The sequence below is a fragment of the Falco cherrug genome, chromosome Z (assembly GCF_023634085.1).
Source record: "Falco cherrug isolate bFalChe1 chromosome Z, bFalChe1.pri, whole genome shotgun sequence".
NCBI classification, from domain to species: domain Eukaryota; kingdom Metazoa; phylum Chordata; class Aves; order Falconiformes; family Falconidae; genus Falco; species Falco cherrug.
The window spans coordinates 34,619,117-34,642,837 of record NC_073720.1 but is presented as its reverse complement, the minus strand read 5'-3'; the positions used below and the strand labels follow the sequence as shown (position 1 = coordinate 34,642,837).

General features: G+C 38.3%; 1 protein-coding gene across 9 annotated transcripts in view; it reads left to right on the top strand.

Moving 5' to 3' along the window:
* Positions 1-18,352, top strand: part of NFIB (nuclear factor I B) — a 274,329-nt gene extending 255,977 nt beyond the window's left edge. For 6 of the 9 annotated variants that reach the window (XM_027807927.2, XM_027807922.2, XM_027807921.2 and 3 more), the window contains 2 exons: positions 650-738; positions 11,618-18,352. In XM_027807927.2, the coding sequence (XP_027663728.1) occupies positions 650-738; positions 11,618-11,747 (219 nt within the window). In that variant the 3' untranslated portion in view covers positions 11,748-18,352. The remainder of the gene's footprint in view (positions 1-649; positions 739-11,617) is intronic. The other 3 variants (XM_027807930.2, XM_027807926.2, XM_027807924.2) reach the window with 1 other exon arrangement.
* The last annotated feature ends 5,369 nt before the right edge of the window (positions 18,353-23,721 follow it).

The following is a 23,721-nucleotide window of genomic DNA, read 5'->3' as shown; positions in this document are numbered from 1 at the left end:
CCTTATTATATTAAAATACAATAAAGTATTTTAAATGCTATTATTCTTAGACTAAAGCAAGATTAGGTCATTTTATCACCTCCTGCTAAGTAATACCACTTTCAGTAACACTAGATTAATAAACTTCATTTACAAAATACCTTTACCCTTCTTAAATAGCAAGATAAGGACATACTGTTTGTTTAATTTGAGCAAATTTTCTATAAATTGCATGTCTTCTATGTTTCACGAAATGCATGCTACAAGATATTGATTATATTTGACCTTTACTTAATACACATTATATAGAGCATTGCTTAGAGAAAACAGCATTTTTATTTCCTTTCTTAAAGTATCTTGCTATTGAATATTAACATTTCCTTTTATTCCAGCTCAGTTTGTAATCTAATAATGGCTAATTGTTATGTGCTAAACACTAGTTACTCTTTTATGCTTTATTAAAAGAGGAGCATATTAAAGTAGCATTATCTTAAGCAAATCTATAGGCATTTATTTCTCAGAATAAGTTTGTTTGTTTTATTTTTTAAAGTTACTTCTTCAGAAAGTAAGGCTTTTGCCATGTACAGTACTAGTTTGCATGTATTCATTTAAGTACTAAAAACTGTAGTACTGCTCGATCCATATCTGACTGCTAGGTTTCAATTGACAGCTGAGAATTTGTGACTGGACCATGAATCAAAACGGCAGGCATTTATACCCCAGTGCCAGTGAGGATACATTGGGAATTACTTGGCAAAGGTAACATTTTAATTATTTCCACCTCTACACCACCTCTAAAAAAGTTGCATTGAGCTACAGTATCTGTTTTAGTGGGCTTCCAGAGGAATATGTGATAGGATTTGATCAAAACACGCGTGTAACATGTCTCACATACATATTCAGGTTGTCTTTAGCGTACGCTGAATTTAGAAACTACCTTATTTAAGCACCTGGAATGACAATGCTTTACTGTCAAATGCAGAAGGTTTGTAAATTGAAGGGAATAGTGATCTTAGGCTTTAAAATTGAAAATGTTGTTTGCAGAATTAAACATTATGTCTTGGGTGGCTCATTAGTTAACACAAAGAAAATGGTGCTGTTGGAGGTATAGATAAGTATAATAATAAATGTCTGAGGTGGTGGTAGTTTTGGACAATGAATAACCATACTAGTCATAGAGTTTTTTTCTGACTAATTGGCTGATGTAGATTTAGGTCACTAACATGTACCTGAAGGTAAGATATAAACCATGTAATTTCTCAGCTAGATAACAGAATAATTGATTTACACAAAATTGATTTATACAAAATTGATTTACACAAATAATGATTTACATAAAAGAGAGTTTTATTCTGTATGAAAAAAAGCAAATAATAAATAAAACCAATTAACCTTTGTTACATTAAAAATTACTCATTATCTTTTACATATCTTGGTATATAATGAATTATGGTAACTGTAGAGGGGTGTGTGTCTAAATAGGTGTGTAAACAAATTGGCACAGTTGTGATATGTCAGTTTTTCACCTTTTTCATGTGCAGGATTATCTGCAACACTCAACAGTTAATGGGGGTTGTACATGTAAAGCCTGCAGGCTGGGAGCCTGTCAGATGAAATATTAGCTACTCACTCTCAAAATAATTTTAAATACTTCTTGAACGTTTGTGTGCACATTAAAGTACACGTACTTATGAGTAGTTTAAGTATGTGTGTGAATTTGAGTGTGTGTATGTGTTAGGTACAAAATTACTTTGGTGCACTGTATTGTAATGTGGTTTACTAGGAGGTTTGGTTTTTTTCAGTATCAACTTGGAAGGTTAATTATGGAATTGGAAAATCAGTGCTATTTACAAATCTGAAGTTTAAATACCTTGAATATTTTTGCCTTACTTTTCCTTTTTGCAAATTTTCTGAAATAATATTTTAAATCTGGAGGAACTGTGGTGGAAAAACAAGGTGTTGTCATTTTTTCCCTTATAGATTAATTGGCACAATGGAAAATTAGCTAATGGATTCACCTCATCTCCTCAGAGGCTGTGATTTATGTTATAAATCCCCATCATGCAGTAATTGCCACAGTTTTCAATGTACTGCCAAGAGTGAATCCAAACTGAGCTAGTATAGCACAGAGAGGGTGATTTATTCTCCCACTACAAAGGGTGTTGCTAACAGGCTAAAGGGTTTTCCCAAGAGGAGTTAGGAAATTATACCACAACTGCCTATCTAGGAATATCCTTCAATGCTTTCTATCAGTCATCACTTGAGCCCTTTCTAAAGTAGTGCCAGTTCATACCAGCTGAAGCACTCTCTCAGTGTTTGCTGAATTCTCTTTTTCAGTACTCGGCACACAAGACCCCTGGGTATAAATTATGAAAAGAAAGGAAAGGGGGAAAAAGATTCCTAGCCAATGACCAAGGAAACTTTGGTGATGCATATAATAAGCACCCTCCATGATCCACTCACCTTCATAGACAAAACTGGTTTGCAGGTTGCTCCCAGAGTTCTGCCTGGCAGTTTGACCCAACAAGCACACAAAAGTGCTGCCAGGTGAGCTTGGGCACAAATTTGCTATGAGCATCTCTTTAGAGGCCTAGGATACACTACTTGGCCTTGAGTTAAACACAGCCTTGGAAGACAAAGAGACAAACTGTTTGTTCTCCCGAAGTTAGATGGCTTTTAGGATTTGAGCTTTGCAATAATACCACATTATTCACATCCCTTGCAGGTAAGACTGTAAGAGAAATGATACCTGCTCAGGCTAAGGAGCCCTTCTAACACTAAAAAAAGAATGTACTGGAAAAGAAATTGTTTCTTGTTGGCAAAGAAATATATTCTAGTCCAGCCAGTAAAGTTTTTGCCCACAAAGTGATTTGGTAAATGTTTGTATGATTTCCTCAAATCTGCAGTGCTCATTTTGATGGTACTTGATCTGACCTTTTACAGCACGCTTTTATGGTTGTTTTAGGTATACTGATTTTTCAGAAATGTCATTGATCTTAAGAAGGTAAAAAAGTTGGCAGTGCCTCAGTGTTAGCTGTCCTGTCTCAACAGAAATCAGGTAGCAGAGCAGGCCAAGCTGAAAGCTTTGCCATGGAGTGTTGCTGGTGAAACAGACGCTGGAAACTTGGGCAGAGTGAATGATGATAAAGCCTCAGTTATTTCTGTGTTCTTTGCCTTATAAGTAGCTGCCTGTCATACCTGGTAGTAGATATTATGCATAGATTTTAAATTATGATATGTAGATTTCAAAATATATTTTCTGGGTTTTTCTTTCCTTATAAAATTATGTATCTGTTGGCATTTGAAGACCCAGTATAAGACAGTAGTGGTCCATATGCAACAGACTGAACTTTGGAAGAAAAAAAAGGAAAAAAAAAAAGAAAGAGGCTATGAATAATACCAGATCAGAAAAAGAAACAAACCCAAACTGCAAAGCTTTAAGTCATCAATGCACCATTTTCTTCAAAACCAGAAGACTTTCAGGGCATACTGATAATAAAAACTAGATTAATACTTTCCTTAGCTGAATTAAACTTTCTAGTATCTTTAATGGAAATACTTATATAAAACATGCTATGAGCATTCTGAAAAAAAGGGAAAAAACCCCAGTTATTTGGTACGGTATTTGGCAGTAGTAATTTTTATTTTGCTCCTGATACCCTAACCATGTACAGTTATATGTTTTTGTTGCTTGTATTAGCATTTGTGGTAAATATTTTATTATGTCTGCTGAATTTTGAACAACATTTAAGCACATCATTGGAATGACATTCTCAAGTTCTTTTAAGACCATTTAGGTCAATTTTTTGATGTACATATGAAGAAGATACTAAGACTCCATTAAATTAAAACCAACCTTCTTTTTTCATAACTACGATTCTGTGGTGTTTTCCTAGAGACAGAAGGTGAGGGGAAACTGTGAAAATCTGAAAATCTGTAGGGCTCAATTAGGAAAGTACAGTCTCAGTTGCTACGTGAGAGCAAGAACATATGCAACAAGTAAACTTAAGACATGAATGAGTGAGAGTGAGACAAAGTGTGTGTGTAAGTCTGATAACATGAGCTTGATCCTGAATCAGCCACTCATTATGCCGCTATTAATTCCAATGGGACCACTCATAAAAGCTGGCACGATGGGTCTTTTTTAGAGCATTTTGAGTGTTCACATCTTTCACAGACTGTAAACAAATTTTCATTGCCCAAGTGTATCTTTTAACTTTGTTATTGCCAAATATATTTTTATTCCCAACTATTGTTATGTACATTCATTTTTTCAACACTTTCTGTGTTATTTTTATGGGTTAACTGTTAGTTTAACATTACATTTACACTACTCAGGCAAGTGTACTATGTTAGCATTTCCTGCTTTCTGTCTTTTATCTTGACACATAAGCATAGTACAACAGCTTGTTTGTTCCTGAAGGTGCTGAGGGGGAGCTGTGTTCTCAGCATGCTGAATTTCCTTCTCAACTCTAGCTGTAGGGATATTCAGCTTTCCAAGCATCATTTTTTCCACCCAGCACCACTCTGGGTTTATGATAATAATGCTGATAAGGAAGGCAAATGGGATAATCTCTGATTTGTGAAAGCAGTAGAAGGGAAATTGAGAATGGGTGCAGGTTGTCTTTGTAGCACAGTACCTCATCTGTTTGGTATTGAGTGAAGGCATAGCTGAAGTAACACAGCCAGCAGCATTCCTGTGGCAAGCACATTCTGGCAAACAGAGACACCTGTTTGAGCAATGGTTCATACCCTCTGCCCCCCAGCCCCATTCCCCTGGGGTGACATTTTGGAATAGAAGTATTAATTCATTACAGTTTAAGAATAAAAATGCTGAAGTATACCCATTGTAAAAGTATCATAGGAAAAAACCCTAATGATTTCTGGTCTTTATCAATTTAAATTGCTAACTCTAATAGTTTTGTCCAACTCTGTAATGCAGAAAGATGTGCAGAACATTATGTTTCCTCTCCATCTAGGCAAACATCTTCAGAACACTTCCTAAGACATTAATTGTATTCAAGCCAGACTTGCATGCTGCCATTCCACAGGAAATGGGTCAGCAATCCATTAAGATGCCATTATATAATCTAATTTGGAACTTAATCTCTAAATTAACCATGCTCTATACTTGAAGCATACTTGAGAGAAAGAAAAAAAGTTTATGTTTGAATCGATAGGGGAGCCGAAGCGTGAAGAAGGCTGTTTGTTTTTTCTGTAGCTGTGGTCACGTCTCAAGCCGTCTGGTAACCAGGAGAAACCAGACATGATGTAATTCCAGATTGAACTTGAACTTCAGGGACTTAGAATGGGGGAACAATGGGCCGTAGGAATCAATAATGTCCATTTTCCACATGATTATGTTTGGAGCTTTAAGTTAACCTTTATGGGAGAAGCAGCAAGAACTGCAGTGTGACCAAAATGAATGAGATGATCCAGAAGCAAGATACTAAAGTAAAGAAAACAACTTCAGTAATATTTTCTGAGCAGCACTGCAGATTCCAGCAGGATTAGGAAAGTTCCCGCTCTGCAGTGAACTGGTTGCCTGTTCTGAGCACTCTTTGTTCGCTTAGGTAGGACAAACTTAATCTTATGTTTCCTGTCAGATGATTTTTGGCAGCACTGCAAGGGAAGGAGGAGCATATTACAGACAATTCCCAAGTGTAAACTGTATCTTTAACCCCTTGGTTACTCCAGTTTTCTACTTGATCATCTTTACCTCCAATTGTTTGTTTTTTGTTTTGAAGCTGTAAAATTACACTGTCGGGTTGTTGGTGGTTTGGGTTTTCTTTTTTTCTTTTTTTTTTTTTTTTTGGTGCAGTTAGGATTATCTGCATTACTATTTGGATATGCTAAATTGATAAATAGACTTTTAGTCATATATTTAAAAGTGCTAAGAGTCAAAAGTAACAGATTGAAATGTGAAATGTTAATATTTGGGGAAAAAAACAGTGTAGGTGTAGAAAGTGGAAAGTCAGTTTTTCATAAGCAGCCCCAGTAGTCTTTCATTACCCAAGCCCATGTTCTCCATGGTTTGGCTCTGTGAGGCAGCCCTCCACTTGGTCATAGCCCCCCTCTGTGCACTTGCATGTTTGCCAACTTCCTTTAGCCCTGTTGCTGCATCAAACATTCGGGCATGTGTGATCCAGAGCGTAGCATGGACATGCACGATTTCTTTGGGTCCTCCTCTGCTGTGGATTTTCCTTGTTTGTGGTGAGCTATGTGGCCTCTTCCAGATCTTTCCTTGCCTATTTTTGCTACACTATCACAAAAAGGGGTCTGCTGAGAGTAGAGTAAGTGTCCTTGCAGCAGAATTTCCTTTTCCCTAATCTGAGCATAAATCAATAGGTCTTTACCTCCTCCATCTGTTAGATGGGTGGTATGTGCCTGCTAAACTACAAAAGTCATCCTAAATTAAACTGAGATATACTTAAGATATCTCTTGAAATAAATGTTCACCTTGGAGGTGAAATTTGGCAGCTGTTTAACTAAGATACCAGTTTAGAATGGTAACAGAAGTACCCCATTAAGGAGATGCCAGAGGGGTGGTTATTCTTTTGGCAAAAATTCAGAAAGGGGAATTTAGCCAGGGCACTGAGGTTAGCACAGCTGTGGTTCCAAAGTTCATATAATCTTAACAATTTGAAATGGTAAAGTTCCCTGTTCTTGTATGCTTGAGCACTTGCTTAGTACAGAGACAGATGAAACTTGCTAGTGACTTGCTAGTGCCGCTTCTCTCAACATCAAAGGCATTTCTACCTTTTCTGTCCAAATAGTGACCTGGCATGATCTGATCTAGCTTACCTAAGCTAGTGTGTTCATTCACAAGGTAGTAACAGTGCAAGAAGAAAACAGTGTTTTAGGTGTGCGTTCAAGATGGTGAAATACTCTTACACACTTCTGAAGCTGTAATAGAAGATACTAACTGGTGGAAAATAGGAATCTTAAAATCCTTGAGATTCACTCAGATCTGATTGGATTTATTTTTTATTGCATTTAGTTAATTGTTTAACATTATCATATTCTTTATGTTATTATAACCTCTGAAACGGGCTGTATGTACATATAATGTTAGTAAAGCCTGTGCTCCATTCCAGTAATATTTTAATCAGAGGTTCTTGAAACAGCAATTATTATCTTTATGAGGAAATCATGGCAGAAATCTTGATTGAATTAACATGTGAAAACTGTAATGGAAACTGTAATGGAGAATGTTAACCCTGTAGGATGCTTGCAGAATTTTCCTTTGCTATTTTGTTACATTTGAACAGGTAAATACATTATACTTGCCATGGATAGAGAGGGAACTGATGACTGCTAACACACCTGACAGCCTAGTTATGGTGAGAGAAAACTGTTTCTGGTAATGAAATTAGTTAGAGGTATAATGCTTCAGGAAGGTGCTCCTGCAAATCATATTCTCTCACAAAGGCTACTAGTCTGAATTCCACAACAATATCTGATAGGGCTTCTCATGTAATTTTCTTCAAAACTTAGCCTAGAGCAGGTTTTTTGAGGGCTCACTTGATAACCCAAGGGACAGGCATATTGTACCTCTGTCAGTTCAGGGTTCATAGATTTCCTCAGGAGCAATGAGCTGGAGAGTGGGGTAGACCTGCTTTATTCCATGCTTTCTATTTAATACAAAGCTTTTTTATCTGAAGTAGAAACCACATGGACAAAGGGACATCTTATTAACTTCTGCAAGGACAACCAGCTCACCTGTGTCCTAGGCAATGGAAAGAGTTTTGGCTGCCGCTGTGTTGAGGCACTTATGAACAGAAACACAGCATTACCTCTGCTTTCGTGAAACCTAGGGCTGGAAGTTTACCTAGGACTTACACAAGTGCTGGATAGTGTGGCGAAGGGAAAGGTGTGTTACCCTTGCCTGCTGTTCCCACCCGTGTGTGTACCCCCAGGCAGAGTTTGCCTTGCAGTCTGCAGTAACTGGGGCTTCTGCTAGGACGCTCTGCAGGGAAACCCTAGATGGTTTTCATGGCAGAAGCTAATCCATGCAATGCTCACAGAGGTGCCTTCAGACCAGGTTTGAGAAAGCTGACAGGAGACCTTGCTCTGCCGGGCTGTCAGTCTGGCTTGGCTGCACACAGGAGCGCTGGGGAGCTACAAAGCAGGGTGTGGCTCATATGATAGCTGGAAGTTCAATTACATTTACTGTAAATGTAATGGGTTATGTGGGAATGCTGGATAGACAGCCACGAATATGTAGCTTAGCAGAGCCTGAGTTACCATTTTGGTTATTCTTTGTATCATAGCTGTTCTCAAAGCTGTGTGCTGTTAGCACTGTTCAACTCAGGAACTTGCGTTCAGATTTCCTCTTTTTGTTTGCAGTAAAGAGCTGGCACTGGCATTGGCGTTAGATCAGACTGCAGTATGGTAAGGTTAGCTTCCAAACTACAGCCACAGCTCATCAAGCCTTGAAGATCAGGGCTTAGGAAGGGCTAGCAAACAGAGGGGATGGCCTGTCCTTCACGGCTGCTGGTGGGGCCAGCTGCTGCCTGGCGGGTGCGTGCAGATCAGGGAGTTCAGCCTGCCATCAGGGGTGTCCAGGGCGATGGCTTTTCCAGCCTCCACACGCAGATGACACGTAGCTATCCTGGCACCGTGGGGTGCTCCATGGTCTGCACCATTGCCTCTGGCTGACAGTGGCTCTGTGTGAGCACTGTGAGAGGCTTCTGAAACTCCTGTGAGACCTATCTGTGAAATCCTGTTGACTCTACACAGTGTTAACGCGGGAGATTTATTACTCCTTGAAGATTGATAAACAGCATTGATGAATTTGTTGCAATCCACATTTCTGTTATGGTTGTAATATAAGGTGGGAGGCTTGAAAGATTTAGATAAATACCTGTGTTAAATTTGTAGGTCATATGGCAACAACAGACTAATTAGTCACTTGCTACAACTTATTTTTATTGAGCACTTTTCACAAAATCAAGGTATCTTTCTCCTGTAAGAAAGCTGCTACAAATAGTAATTTGCTTTTCATTAGCACTGACTGCTTTCCTTCTGCTGTGGTCTTTGGAAGGATGTAAACTTTAAAACAAAGAAAAAAGTCACATATATATGTATCCAACCACTGAAGTGTACTGTAAATCTGCAGAAAGATAACCTGGCAGCTGTGTATTTAGCCTTTGCAACAGAAATTGTTTAAATACCATGTTGACCTCAGACAAAATTTACATTCTTTTGGTTAGTGTTCTATTTTGTTTAAAGTTGCTAAACACTCTAAATCCTATGTAACAGGACAGCAAAGAACTGTGCACTGTAAAACATATATCCAGACAGATCCTGAGCAAAAAAATCTGCTTGGTTTTTTTATTTTTATTTTTATTACTATGTTTACAAATCTCTGTGCTTGGAAACGATTTGCATTGTGCCTGTTATTTCACAATTTAACTTCTGGACATCACTGAAATCTGAAAAGGAAGGAACAAAAGATGCATTTTAAAATGAATAATGAAGGAAGATAAAGCATAAGTTGAAACAATTAATCCTCTTAAATGAAGTTCTGGTATTAAATTTTTTAAAAAACCTTAATCTTTTCATGAGATCATATTGGAAAAATCTTTCATGCATAACTGGTTTTAAGTCTTTGTGGATATGTTGAGATTTGCAGTGTAACTGTGATTTTTGAATCCTAAAAGGGGTTATTTCTCCAACAACAGAATTTATGTTATTTGTAATAGTCAATAGAACTTGAAAAAATAAAGTTAAAATCTTTAAATAAACATAGTAGCTGATATTAGATTTTGAAAATATAGCAAGGTTTTCCTGATTTCTGAAGAGGTTGAAATTCCGCAGATTTTCAGGTGCCCTTCAAGAGTATACCCAGCTGGAAAAAAACCAGCACCCCTATTGAATAATATTTGTACTTCAGTCATTTAAAATACATTCAGCTATTCATATTTCTTACATTTCCTTGAGGAAAAAAAATAGTCCTGCTCCTTTCAGAGTTTGACCATCATTGAGATAAGCAGGTCAGCAATTTTTTCCACTATTTTTGTTTGTAAAAAAGAGCATCTGAAATTAATTGTTAGGAGTCAAAACAGTAAATTAACAGGTTTAGAGAGGTAAAGAGTATCAAACATGAGTAAATGACAGAAGCTGTATTATTTTTAATATAAAAGAACTGAGGAATGTGTCCCCTGGATTTCACAAAGTAAGTTGACCTCTTTCTTTAATGTTCATACAGCAGCAACTGAAAGGTTCACAGAAATCTCTAAGTGTAATGTAGTTATTCCATACACATTTAAAATAGATTGAAAGAGTCTGTTTTCCTCTTTACAACCAATGCCACAGAGGTGCATCTGCTCATCCAGGGAGAGAGCAGTGCAGAGGGGTGATCAAAGACAGAGAAGGAAAAAAACTTGTCCTCCACAAAACATATGTTGGAGGTTTTAGTCTTCGGATGTGTTGTCATGAAATTCAACAGTCTAATCCCAATGTGTATTCCCAAGTAAGCTGTTGCGTTTGTGTAAACACCTAGTGTGGAGAAAAACTCAATACAATGAAATGCGGGGGAAGCATGTGTTTGCATGCTGGGTGTCCGGTTCTGGTCTTAGTTGTTTGGCAATGACTGCTGACATAACAATGCTGGTTTTCTTCTGAATAAATTTGACAAGACTTTCCCTAAAGTCCATTATTCCTGGGTTGCCAGAAACACATCTGAGGAAAAGGCTATTCGGGGTCTGCTGTGGTACTGAGTAGGCAGCTGAGGTCTTTCTTTGAGTATCCATCTTGCAAATACTGTTGGGTACAGTACCTACTAATAGTTGGTGCCTGGTAAATATATGAATGTCATTAGGACTTAAGCTCCTTGGTGAGAGAGTGCTTTTGAAAAGATGACTTAAGTTCCAAAGTCATTGAATTACCTTTGAAAACATTTTCTTTTTCAGGTGTTTGTTGCAAAATTTGTGGTACTCACTGCTATGCTTGACTCATGGCTACCCTTGGCTGCTAGTGTTCACCTGATTGGGACCCATGTTATCCAGCGTTCCTTAGGCACTGATACTTTAGGGAGAAATCTGTAAAGAAAACAGGTTTTTTGAATATTAAAGGTCTTTTATTCTCATGGGGACCCAGGCACCTCAGAGGCACATCTTGGGACTGGGACAAGATAAACTACCGAGTTGTGAGAGGGTGGGAAATTGCACAGGAGGCTTAACCACTGAACCCTTGTGTTCTTGAAAACAGGAACCCATACACCATAGTGTATCCACTAGCTCTTCAATAACATCTGTGATGCTACATAGTGTCACTTGTACAGTTTAGTTCTGCCTGCTCTGTGTATTTACATCTGAAACTTTTTTGGACTTTCATAAACAAACAGGCCACTTAGTGTAAGGGAGCAGTAATACCGCTGGTAACTGAGATCAGTGCAATTACTCTTCTTTCAAGTAAGTCATGCTTTCACAAAAGAAAACTGTGAAGTAGAATCTCAAGTAATATTAAAAAATTTGGTGTCTTGTTTTATCTGAAGTAGTGCTATCAAAACTGGATATTAACCTAACTATATTTCAAATTAATTGTGTTCTAGTTTTTGCATCATATTTAATTTATGTTTTGTTTTTTTTCTCTCTCTTTCTCTCTCTTGTTATCTTTTTCCCCTTTTCAACAGTCCTGGTACCTGGGCTAGCTTGGTTCCTTTTCAAGTATCAAATAGAACACCGATCCTGCCGACAAATGTCCCAAATTATGGTTTGAACATAATTGGAGAGCCTTTCCTTCAAGCAGAAACAAGCAACTGAAGGAAAAAGATAAAAGTGAAATTAAAAAGAAAAAAAAGAAAGGAAGACAGGATGGCAAAAGAAACTGAAGAAAGAAGAAAAAATAGACCAGCAACTGCAGCTCTTACAATCACTAATTCCCTTATGGTTGAAACTGAAATGACATACAAAGGGTCAATGATATTTCACTGATGGGTAGAATGCAGCCCCTGCTAAGTAGCCTTTGTTATATGAAGTCCGCTGGGAAATAGATGTTCTGTCTCTGACAATATATTTTAACTGACTTTCTAGATGCCTTAATATTTGCATGATAAGCTAGTTTTATTGGTTTAGTATTCTTGTTGTTTACGCATGGGATCACTATTCCTGGTTATCTCACAAAACAAAGGCTAGGCAGCAGCAGCAGAGCTGCAGGAGGACAAGGGCCGTGAGCCAGCCATTTTCTCCACACTCTGATTTCTAAATGTTTTAAAAAGAAGCTCTGTAGCCTTTAGTTATCAGTATGGATTTATTAAACTTTGGCCCTTAATTCAGCCTTTTCTAGTGTGTTATGCCATATGAAGTTTTCCATTGGTATGAACACACAGGCTCTGTGGAAGAAATGCCTCTAAATAGGTGAAAGTGTTATCTCCTTATGCAACAATAAAAAAAGGAAAAAAGGTGAACGTTTTCCCCACTAAAGAAACACTTACAGAGGCAAGTGCAATTTAAAATATCATATCTAAGGGGTCATCACTATAAGTCCTTCAGCCCTTGGACTCTAAATTGAGGGGATTAAAAATAGAAATAAAAATTACTTTGAACAAACTTATTTTTCCCCTCAGTTTTTGAGGGCATTAAAAGGCATTAAATCAAGACAAATCATGTCTGAGAAAAAGAAATCGATGGAAACACAGCACTTATGTTGGTTTAGCTGCTGCCTCCACAGAGGGGTAGGATTTATTTATTTAAAGTTACTGGTTGCATCAAGAACCCATAGGGTTTACATTTTTCTGTAAAATCTGCATCTTAGAGACAAAGATATAGGCAAATCCATGTCACAAGGGCAAAGCTTACCGTTTACAAACTGGTAATACCAGGATGGGGATATGTAATATTTAAATAATGCACTCTTAATGTAAGCCTAATTACAGGGTGCTGAAAACCTGCATGGTGCTTTCAGAAGTTAGCCTTGTTCAACAATTTTCACATATTGACAGAAATATAATGTGCATGGGCAGACATTTTGCCTCTATGTCTCTTTAAAAAATAATTAAAATACTATTTCCAGTAATCCTAATTTGCACGAAGATATAATGTCCACATTACGTGCCTTGCCTTGAAATCTAAAAAATGGAAAAAAACAAAAAAAGAAAAAAACCACACAAAAAAATTGACATCACTACACTTGTTTTGCTGCATTTATTATCATTTTAAATCTTTACCATTTTTATGACAAAATATTTTGTACTCCAGATGGAAAAAAGTGTGACATCATGGATTTTTTAGACAGTTATACCTTTATCTCACATTTATAAAGCATATCATGGCTGTGTATAGTTGCCGCTTAAAAATTGTAATCGACCAGCAATATTTTCAGTATTTTGGTGTTTTTTCTATTAACCTTTCATGTTTTTCATCTTCCAATTAATATTGGGGGGAGGGGATACAAATTTATACGAATTATGCAATACCAAGTTTTGCCTATGTAGGTAGTGCTTTTAGCTGTATTGGTTATTATAGGTAAGTACACAGATTTAAAAAAAAAAAAATAATGTATGCTTTTTTTGTTTGTTTTAATTGACCAAAGTGGGTACTGCTATTTTTGCAGTGTGATGAGGTCCTTTTCTGTACTGAGAGGTGGACAGGGGATTTTTTTTTATACATACATATATATATATATTCTGGGGTGGGTGGGGAGGATTTTTAACACTTTACAGTGTAGCTGTGAAGCAGTGCACCCTTAGCCAGGCAAGGGCTGCAAAGCGACTGTTCTGCCTACTGTGACAAACTTTCAAATCGGTTCCCTCTTTTTAACTTCCCACCTGGGGTGCAAGCTGAAATCATTTCTGGATTTAAAAAATAAATAATGAATTCTGTTGGAGGCAGACTTGACTTGAGGAAATTGTTTAAGTTTTCTTTTCTTGAGAAAAAGAAAAAGAAAGAGAGAGAGGCAGGCAGGGAGAGAGAGAGAGAGACAGACAGACAGACAGAGAAAGAGGCCACAGTGAGATGAAGCCTTTTCCATTCTGGCAAAGATACTGCATCCTCAAGTGTTCACGTTAGAAAATGTTTTTAGATCAGAAGGACAAAGATGCTTGCTTTGTCTAGGAGATGCATGTACAGGGCCAAAATCTTTGCTGGCATAATTCCACTGACTCCAATTGGCTCTGGAGTTACTCCTGCAGAGAATTTGCCCTCCTTAGTCTGCTTGACTGCTAAATATTCCTTTTTTTTCCCTCTATGTCAAATGTTACACACACACAGAGCCCCACGTTTGTTGACTCACAGCATCTGAATAAGAATTTTTTAGGCTGCTCATGCTGTGTCAGAGGTTTGCAGTGACTTATCATACAGCAGGTCAGATGGAGGGCTCTGGGCTGTAGTGAGGAAGGAGTTTCTTAATGCACAGAATTAGACTATGATGTAATTAATAAAAGTATATTTCCAGTAACATGCCATTTTGCAGATCAGTAGTGGGCATGTTGCTGGAGACCTCTTACACACCAGGGATCTTTGTGGTGTATGGCTCAATATAGGGTGAGTTTTTCTTTAAAGCACATCCTCTTATTAGGGCACAAGCAGAGGAGAATATGGACTTGTGGATATGAGATACCCTGGTGGGAAAATTAATCCCTTTACAGTTGTCTCTGCATTTTGGAGGCTTTCCTGCCCTGGAGCAGCCCTGGAGGTGCAGCTCCGACAACTGCCCTGCTGAGCGCTGGGCAGTGGCACACCAAAGTCAGTTCCTCTGGCTCTGGCCAGTGCATGGTGGCTGGCAAGCTGTAGTGGTGGCCCATCCCCATGTCTCCAGCAGGAGATGCATGTGTAGGCAGGGCCTGAGTGGCTATAAAGATGGGAGCTGCAGAAAATCAAATCTCTGAGATTCATTTTTAGCTAAACTGAAAAAAAAAAGAAGAAAAAAAAGAAAACCCCACAGAAAAAGATAAGACACTGAAAGAAAATGATGTTCAACTTTTATGTTGCTCTTTTTCTGAGCCCCATCATAAGAGAATTCGTTCACTAAGCACATGGCTATTGAGACTACCAAAATGTACTAGACCCACCCAGAGTGCACCTCAGGCTCTGGCCTTGTAAAACAAAGTATGTATTGTCCTTTCTGTCTGCCACTGATAACGAGCGTGTTTGGGAGCCCAGGTGTGTGCTGGAGGGCTGTCCTCAATTAGTGCCGCTAGCAAGGTGTCTCCCTTAAGCTTTCAATAGCACACCAGGATGAAACTGAAACAAGTTCAGGCTTCAAAGTGCAATAGTCAAAATGATGATTGCCCTTGTAGGAAGACAGATGCCTTTAAAAGAGCTTTTTTATTGTCTCTGACCTCCTGTATGAAAAAAATTGAACTTACAGATGCAATATTTTAGAAAGCAAATTTCCTTCCTTCCATGTGGATCAATTGGGTTGTTAAGCAACTGTGGGGTTTGTTTTTTTTTTGTTTTTTGTTGGTTTTTTTTTCCACCTGCATGTCTAATAGAAATGCCTGTTGGGCAGAAAATTAACTTTTCATTGATTGCAGGTTTTGTTTTGTTTTGGTTTGGTTTTGAAATTCAGCAGTCAAAAGATTAAGCTAAGACTGAGAACTCAAATCCAGTCTCTGGCCTCCTCCTTCACCAGGAAGTGTATTCTGACTAAATCGAGCCACCCCGTTCTATGTGCACTGTTCTGCCTTTATTAAGTTGCTTTGCAGCCCTGGCCTCATGGCTGTGCCACTGAAGTGTGTTTCCCCTGGAGTGACATGAACGTTTGAGGCTTGACTAAGGAAAAAAAAAGGCAGTGAAGGAGACTGTACATAAAGACATGGCAAAAATATTAAATATAGCAATATAGTTGTGGGGTGATGTTCAGGTGGGCAGCTCCATTAAAAATATGTGAATGAATTTTGAAGCTGCAAGTAGCGAGAAGAAAGGAGGATCTTCTGAATGAACCGCCTACCTTGTAGACAGTAATTTGTACACTGTATAGTTTTGTTAAGATTTTTTTTTTAATTAAAATACCCTTGTTTGTAAAGCTAACTTTTTAACAATTATAATGGAAGTGCATGTCATTTCCATTTTTAAACAAGAATATTCTTTGTTTGGAAGCTGGACTTGGGTTAAAACTCTCCAGTTTCTTAATTTATGTATTAAAAAAAAAATCTGTCCATGTTAGGAGTTATTTCGCAGATTTCTGTGCTTGAAAAGCACAGGTTACTAATCCTTTAAAAATGTAAATGGAGAAAAGTTATATTTTATGAAGGTTATTTTGTTGTATTTAGTATTGGAAAAGTTGGTTTTCAGAGCATTTCAAAATGTTGGACGCACCACTGTCTTTTTATTAGTATATATGGCCTTTAGCAAAAGTTTTTGTGATTGTTACATGATGGTATTTAAGATTAGGTTCACAGAGCAATTCAGGATAGGCAGAGAACTAAAACAGTACTTATGTCTCACATAGCTGTGTCCTCAGGGAGCAGAATTTTGGATTTGCAACTTGTAGCTTCATAAGGACTTAATGAAAGAGATTGCACAAGGACATACTCAGCTGTGACACCCGAGTGTGTTCTGTATCTAAATCTAAATTATATTTACTGTGTGAGATTATGAAGGCTGCGGAAAGTTATCCCATATTCAGTGTACAGTATTCACTTTTAATGAAAAAACTCTAATGTTGCTGGCAGTAAGGCCCCCAAGCATGACATCCAATATAGTTTACACGATCCTGTCAAGGTCTTTTGTTAACATTAACCAGCTGCATGCTCCTGGACTTTTTTATTGGTTTTCTATAGAAAACTTAAAAAAAAAAAAAGAGAGAGAGAGTAAAATCGTATGCAGGCTAATCAAGTTAAACAGGAAAAGCTCAAAGTTGAATGTTCTACTCCATGCTGAAGGAGCTGAAAACTGTCTCCTTATTTTGCACTTTCTGCTAGTTACCCAGTTTTTTCTAATTCCTCAAGATTGTGTGGGTGTGGTGGAGCACTGCAGTTGGAGGATAACATGGACCACTGATTTTGCCCTTTAACCCTGCACCATAACCTTTGCATCAGCCAAACTTATTGCCATGACAACTCTTTGTACTGTTTCCATGCCACAGCTCTGTTGGTCACATTGTTAATAGTAAAGGGGACAAGTTGGAGACGGTCAATTTTTACATTTTTTGTTGCAATTTTTTCTTCAATGGTTGTAAGTAGTTATTTTTTTTATGATAAAAGGGTTCACTAGTTAGTACTCTTTAGAAATATCTGTGTGTTGCAATTCAAATGTATGTTGAATTTGTGAAAAGGGCTTCAGTGCCACTAGCATTATAATATCTTAGAATAAGCCTTTGATACTTTTATTGCATGATACAGTAACAGTAAGACAAAAGGTGGCCTAAATAAAGTGAGGGCAGTGTGAGCTAGTGACACTAAAGCCAGTCTTTGTATTACTGTATTTTTGACAGAATGGTTTTGCAAACTGTGCTACAGGGACTGATGTGGCAAATGTATCTCTATATGCAGAAGGAAGTTTTTTAAGAAGTATGGCTTATTATGCATTCTTCATTGAGGGCATTGAAGTTGCATGGACTGATAAAAGTTGATGCAAAATGAGAAAGAAACAAAAACCAGCAAAATGTTTACCAAAAAACTCAAACAAATGAGCAGTGCCTGTTCAATTTCACAGTCTCTGTTGAGTTCAGTTGTAAATATGTTTCAGATAACATTTTCTTCAAAAAAATAAAATAAAATAAAAATCTCTACAACATTGTAGAATGTGAGGGGTTCCTCAGTCCCAGGCATAGGCATCTCAAGAGCTGCATTAGATTATGTCTTCATCAAGCTGTTAATTTGTGCTTATATCATATAGAACTTTTAGTAAGCTGGGAAGAGGCACCCCATCTCAACGATATTTCTCTGAGAACAACTTTTGTAGGGCTGTGTGTTTCTTTAGATACATTTAGTACAACTGTAGGTGACAAGTAGTCAGTTATTGCTTGCTAGCTACACACCAGGGTTGATCCACTTTAAAACTTCTGGCATTTTTCCCCATACTGTAGGCCATAAATCCTGAAGGTTACATTTTAATTAAAAAGAAGGTGCGTGCACAGTCTGTGTAATGAACCTTCACTCATAGGATGCATTACAATACAGCTACTTAATTTTGGAATTAGAGCCCTCTGGCATCAGACCTGTTTTTAGCCTGAGTGTTAACAAAGGTTTTTATTGTGCCTGGTTGGAGGATAATAATGTTCTTTTTGGTACTTTTTTTTAGGTTACAAATGAACTCAACTGCCACAAGTTTTAAACTGGTGTAAATCAAGCTTGACTTAATGTGATTGTTACTGTTATATCCAGCCTATACTGCTAGCAGCTGCTCATACTGCAGTCAATTACTGGAAGCGGATATATTTCCTATGCAAAAACTGTTTAAACAATAAAAATGAGCTATGCTACAGACCCTGGCCTTATGTTTTCTTTTCTATCTCTAAGAGTCATAGTCAGTAGTATCTTAGAAACTAACCTTAAAGCTTGTACCCTGATAGCATGGCACAACTTGCTAGGTTTAACATGCTTGTTTGCATACATTTTGGCTTAGTGGTAACACTATAAAGGGAGGAGAACAGAAACAAAAGGAGATATATTCAAATAATCAGCTCAGTTTAAAAGGTTATATTTCATTTTCATCATCATGTTTTACCAGCCCTAGTAACTACAGAGGTGACCTGAAGTGCTTCTGCTGTGATGTAAGATTGAGCATGATAGCAGAAGGGGCAGGAGACCTCTGTTTTCTTTCAATGTTATTGACTTGGTGACGGACAGTAAATCTTTGATTTCTTAACAGCCCTCATGATACATTTTCATTACATGTAGACAGCAAGATCCAGTCTTCCCAAACTTCTTCCTGACTTCAGAAAGCTTTATTTTGAGTCAAGGTCTCCATGAAAGAAGAATTCTTTCTTCTAAGTGTGAATTAACTGTATGTATGGGACGTTTCATTCAGCTCATGTTCCTGGAAGTACATTGTTTTCTTATTGCAACGGTCAGCAAGTAGCATGTATATGGTCAAGAGGTGACTGACTAGATCACAATGTAAAGACTTAAAATGGATTCTATAAAAATCCTCAGATTTTGTCCCACAGTGAAGCTAAACAACTCTCTGTCTACTTAGATAAAAATATTCTGCAAGTTCTAAAGCATAAGCTTTATCCAGTTTCAACTATTAGTGTGAAAAACGTAAAATTATATTTCCCTCCTGGTCTGTTTACACAAAGACCATTTGTTTATTAAATGCACTAGTTTTTCTGTAAATGGCCCTTTGTTGTATTTCTGTCTCTCAAAAACAAATCATCAGGCACTGAAAAGTTAGGAAATTCTACCAATTTGTCCTGCTAGAGTTTCCTTGAATGCTGTCATTTTGACATGATTTTAAAACTATGTTAAGGACTTCAGGTTCCCTGTCTAAAACTCCAAAACAGAAAACCTTCTTGCATGACCAGAGATGCTTAAATTCAGTTCTGCCTCCCTTGTCTGATAAGGAAATTCCCTACTATTCCAGCCACTCTGCAGCCAACTGCAAAGCAGCCCACTGCTGTATACAATTCACCAGACTCCTGCAGCAAGCTTCTGACATGACTTTGGTCTTCCACTGCATGCATGCCAGCTGCACAATGGCACTGATGCCAATAGTTCAGGACAGCAGCAGCTGCTCACGCTGCCAGTGCCAGAGCCAGCGCTGCAATGCAATGCTCAAGATATGCAATGTAGTGCCCAAGAACATCAAGACATAAGGAGTAGGAAGGAGAGCATGCAAAGGAGACCATGATTTGCAACTTCATGGTGAGGTCGTGCTGAGGTGAGGAAGCTCCTGGTTCTGGCCTTTCTGCTTTCCCATTTTTGGGGGTTTTCTAGCTTTCTGTGGAGAAGCAGACAATCCATGGGTTGGTGTTCAATGTCTTTTTTTTTAATTCCAGCGTTACTTTTGTGTGCTTTCACATGAGCTTAAAAAGCTATAATTGAAAGAACGGAAATCTTGCCACCAGATCCAAACACATGTACAAGCAGCAAGGTAGAAATGCACAGTGCCACCTCACAGTTTTTTTTGCCACTGAAGACATTAAACAAAGTTGTTAACTCTTCCATGTATGGGTTTCTTTTTGAGTCTTAAATTTGTCTTTCTATTCCAGTTAGTGACCTAAATTTGTGTATTACAGCTGTTGTACAATCAGCTTCTGACTGATTGGGCAAAGCTGAAAACAAAGTCTCGGCTTCTTGCTTGTAATCATGGGCCCACAGGCATCTGTTTCCTTGGGGATGAAGGCACTGAGTGCTAGGGGACTCTTGGGAGTGTTTAGTTGTCAGAATCTGAGTCACATCCACGAGTGTCTAAGGCTATTGAATGCTCAGGGCTGAACCAAGCTTTGTCTGTGCTTTGCTGGAGGAAAAAAAGGCTCATTGCTGCTATCCAGGTAACTGTCATGCCCCTTCTCCCATCTCCGTTTAAAAGAGCAGCAGCCTTAAGTCTTTCTGGTAAGGTAACTGCAGGATTGTTTTATAGATAGGGTACATAAACTCACCCTCAGGAATGGCAGAACCATATCTAATGAGACTCAACAACGGAAGGCAGTCCAAGGCAAACTGTTGGCATTGCTGGTCACAATTTGACAGATGCAAGTAGGGTCTAGCAAAGGGAACTTCATTAGAAGAGCTATTCTACTTCTGCCTGATGTACATCTTTAGAACATCCACTGATGGTTTCTTTAAGGTCCTTATTGACATGAGATCCACCACTGCTACCAAGGCCATTGCCCACAATGTTGATTGACTGAGCTGCTGAGATCTGCAAAGATGTGTTGAAAACTGTGCAAGGATTCAGGCATGTTGAACTCAATTTACCTTTTATGGCATCACCATGACATGGTGCTCTGATCCACTTTTCTTACTATGTCCAGAGTATCAGCATGTTCTCCAGACAAAGAAGAGGGGGAACAAAATTACAGAATATTACTTGCAAAATATGAAGCTTTACATAATATGAGACGTGGTGACACCACCACTAGTCCTTCATCTCAAGCTTGACTTGCAGTTGGCCTCTGCACATGCTGTTATGTGGTATCTAAACAGAACCTGCTGCTTGAAATAGCGGGGGAAACCTGCTCCTCTAGGAGGTTGATCTGATGCCACTGGAGTCGATAGAAATCCCTCAGCTGATTTTTAACAAGGATTGTATTAGGCCTACATAGTTGGCAAGGCACCTTAATTTAGGTGAATGTGGATTTCCAGGTCTTAACATGTACACTTTCCCTGCCCCCTGCTAAAGTGGGTGCATTAGGGTGAAAGGAAGTGTTCAAAAGCAGAGCATAACTGTTTCTGCTTGCTAAGCTGATGCTCACTACTGAAACAATGGTCTCCATTGACTATATATAGCTGCACTGCAGGCTGCCAAAACCAGCACACATTGCTGTGGGCAGACAAGCAAGGAAGTCTGATACACAAGAGGACTAGGCTGGGGATAAAAGACATATCTCCCCATAACTGACAAGTCAAGCACTGCAGCACTGTGAAGCTGGAACCATATCAATTGTAAGCAGCTGTCCATTCAATTTTCAAAAACTCTCTGATCAGATAATTGCTGATGTTTCAAGACACAAACGGCGCCCCCAGTTAGACTGCTGAAATGCCTCTGAATGCAATGAGGTCACCCAAGGGTAAGTGGGGGCTTTAGTGCTTAAACACTTTTCAGACATAATTCTGGTTGTAAAACACCTCTTTCCCAAATTATTTGAGATTGAAATGTTTCCCTCAGTGTATTGTTCTGTTGCGGTATATTGGAAAATGTCATAGTTACTTACAGTGGATTTGTTTCACAGCCCAGAAAACGTGGACCTGTGAAAACTCTCAGAAGTTGAGTACATTTTTCTGTTTTCATGGACACAAAAATACAAAGATAATTTTTTTTTTTTTTAGATAGCTTGATCTCCTTCTGCCCCTCTCTCTCCTTTTAAAATTATGTGATGTGAGAATTCACTTTGTATGTAATACCTGAAATGCCTAATGTATGCTAGTTTGTTTTAGTTTTGAACAGGAGAGGAGGACACACATCACAATAGCCATAAAATACACTTAGTAATAAGAAAATAAATATAACTTGCCTCCCCAAGTCTTCAAGTTGAGTTTTTTAAATACTTTTTGGAGAGTAATGAGCATGACAGAACTTAGCAGCAGAATGAGCATCAACACAGTGAGGAGCTTCCTATAAATTTCTAGTAAATTATTCAGAATTGCCTGTGAAGTTATATACCTTAGTTTGTCTATAACATGTAAACACAAATGTGAATGCAAACTTCCAGGTTTCTTGTGGCTAGAGTTACAGTGACTGAGATGTAGCATGTGAATTGCCCTGGAACCTTCCTGGTACCACAGAATTACACACTTGACAGGTTGCACATCAGTATTAAATGGCATTATTTGGATTAAAATTGGGTGAAGATTATTAATGAATCAACTCAATCACTATGCAGACAGAAACACACTGATCATTTCTCAGAGTGCTAAATTTGCATTCATCGTGTGGTTTAGCACACAGTAGCCTGCCTGTAAGTGAAATGACTTTTACTTGTGTTCTACAGTGACATGAACATTACTGTTCTAAGCCAGCTAGTCAAACCAGTTTTCACTGTGAAATAAAAAAGTATATGTGAATACATGATTCCATCATCTTCCCCGCTAAGCCTATGCAAGTACTAACTGTATAATATTCAGGCTGTCCTGCAGCTCCTTGTTTCAAGCAGCCATTTATCTTTGTGCTGAGTTCTCTGGTGTATTATTCAAAGCTCCAGGTCTGTTTGTTTGTTTGTTTGTTTTTTTACCTGCTTTTTCCTCACACTGTTACTGCTTCTCTTTATGTTCAGCTCTTTCTCCCTTACAGCCATTTAAAAACATACTGTTTTCTTGCATTCATGAAGAAAAAATCTTCTGCGGTTTTCTCCTCCTAGAGATTTATTAAAATTTCACAGCGTCTCTCTGGCCAGTTAGTGGGTTTTGTTTATCAGTTCTTCTGCCTCAGAGAAATTTTCTTCAAAAAACAAAACCTCTCAAATAGTCCCCTGTGTTGTCAGAATAAGTTTTCAACACTCAGACAAGGGAAAAAAGAAACAATTTCGAACAAACACAAAGCCAAGCAAAGACAGATTGAGAAGTTTTCAAAAGTAGAGGAATGCTCAAAAAATTTTTTGATTTTAGGGTCATTTATAAAACTTTAACGGACCAAGTATGTTTTCCCATAAGGCTGGCTTCTGGAGCAGACCTTCATATCAACACAATGTCCTCGACCAGCATTTGAGTCCTAGCTGTGCCTTGCATGCTATGGTGATCCAAGGCAGTGATATGGACTTCAGAATTTGGACAAGCTAGAAATATGAATATGTAGACCCATGATCAGTTAAGGCACTTCAGATAATGTGAAAGTGAGTTAAGCTGGTCATGCAAAAGTAGCTGAAATCAGATGGTCACTTCTCACTTAGTGTCTTCTGGCCATGTTATGCTAGCATCATGCAAGGCTGAATGTCCCATTAAGGCTACCAAGCTTACTTTGCTCAGGAGCAGTCAGCAGCAAGAGCCACAGTGTGCTAGCGAGCCCAGACTGGTGAATCGTTAGGAGGTTTCAACAGCATCTGCTATGGACGGTGTGCTCTTCCAGGCTAGCGGCTTTCCATCTGTAGTCATGAGAAACCCTGGGGTCCCGGGAATATTTGTCAAGGGGCTGTGAAAGGCAGTTAAGGAAAGAAAACTTACTGTCAACAGGCTCCAATTCACTATACAGCATCCAT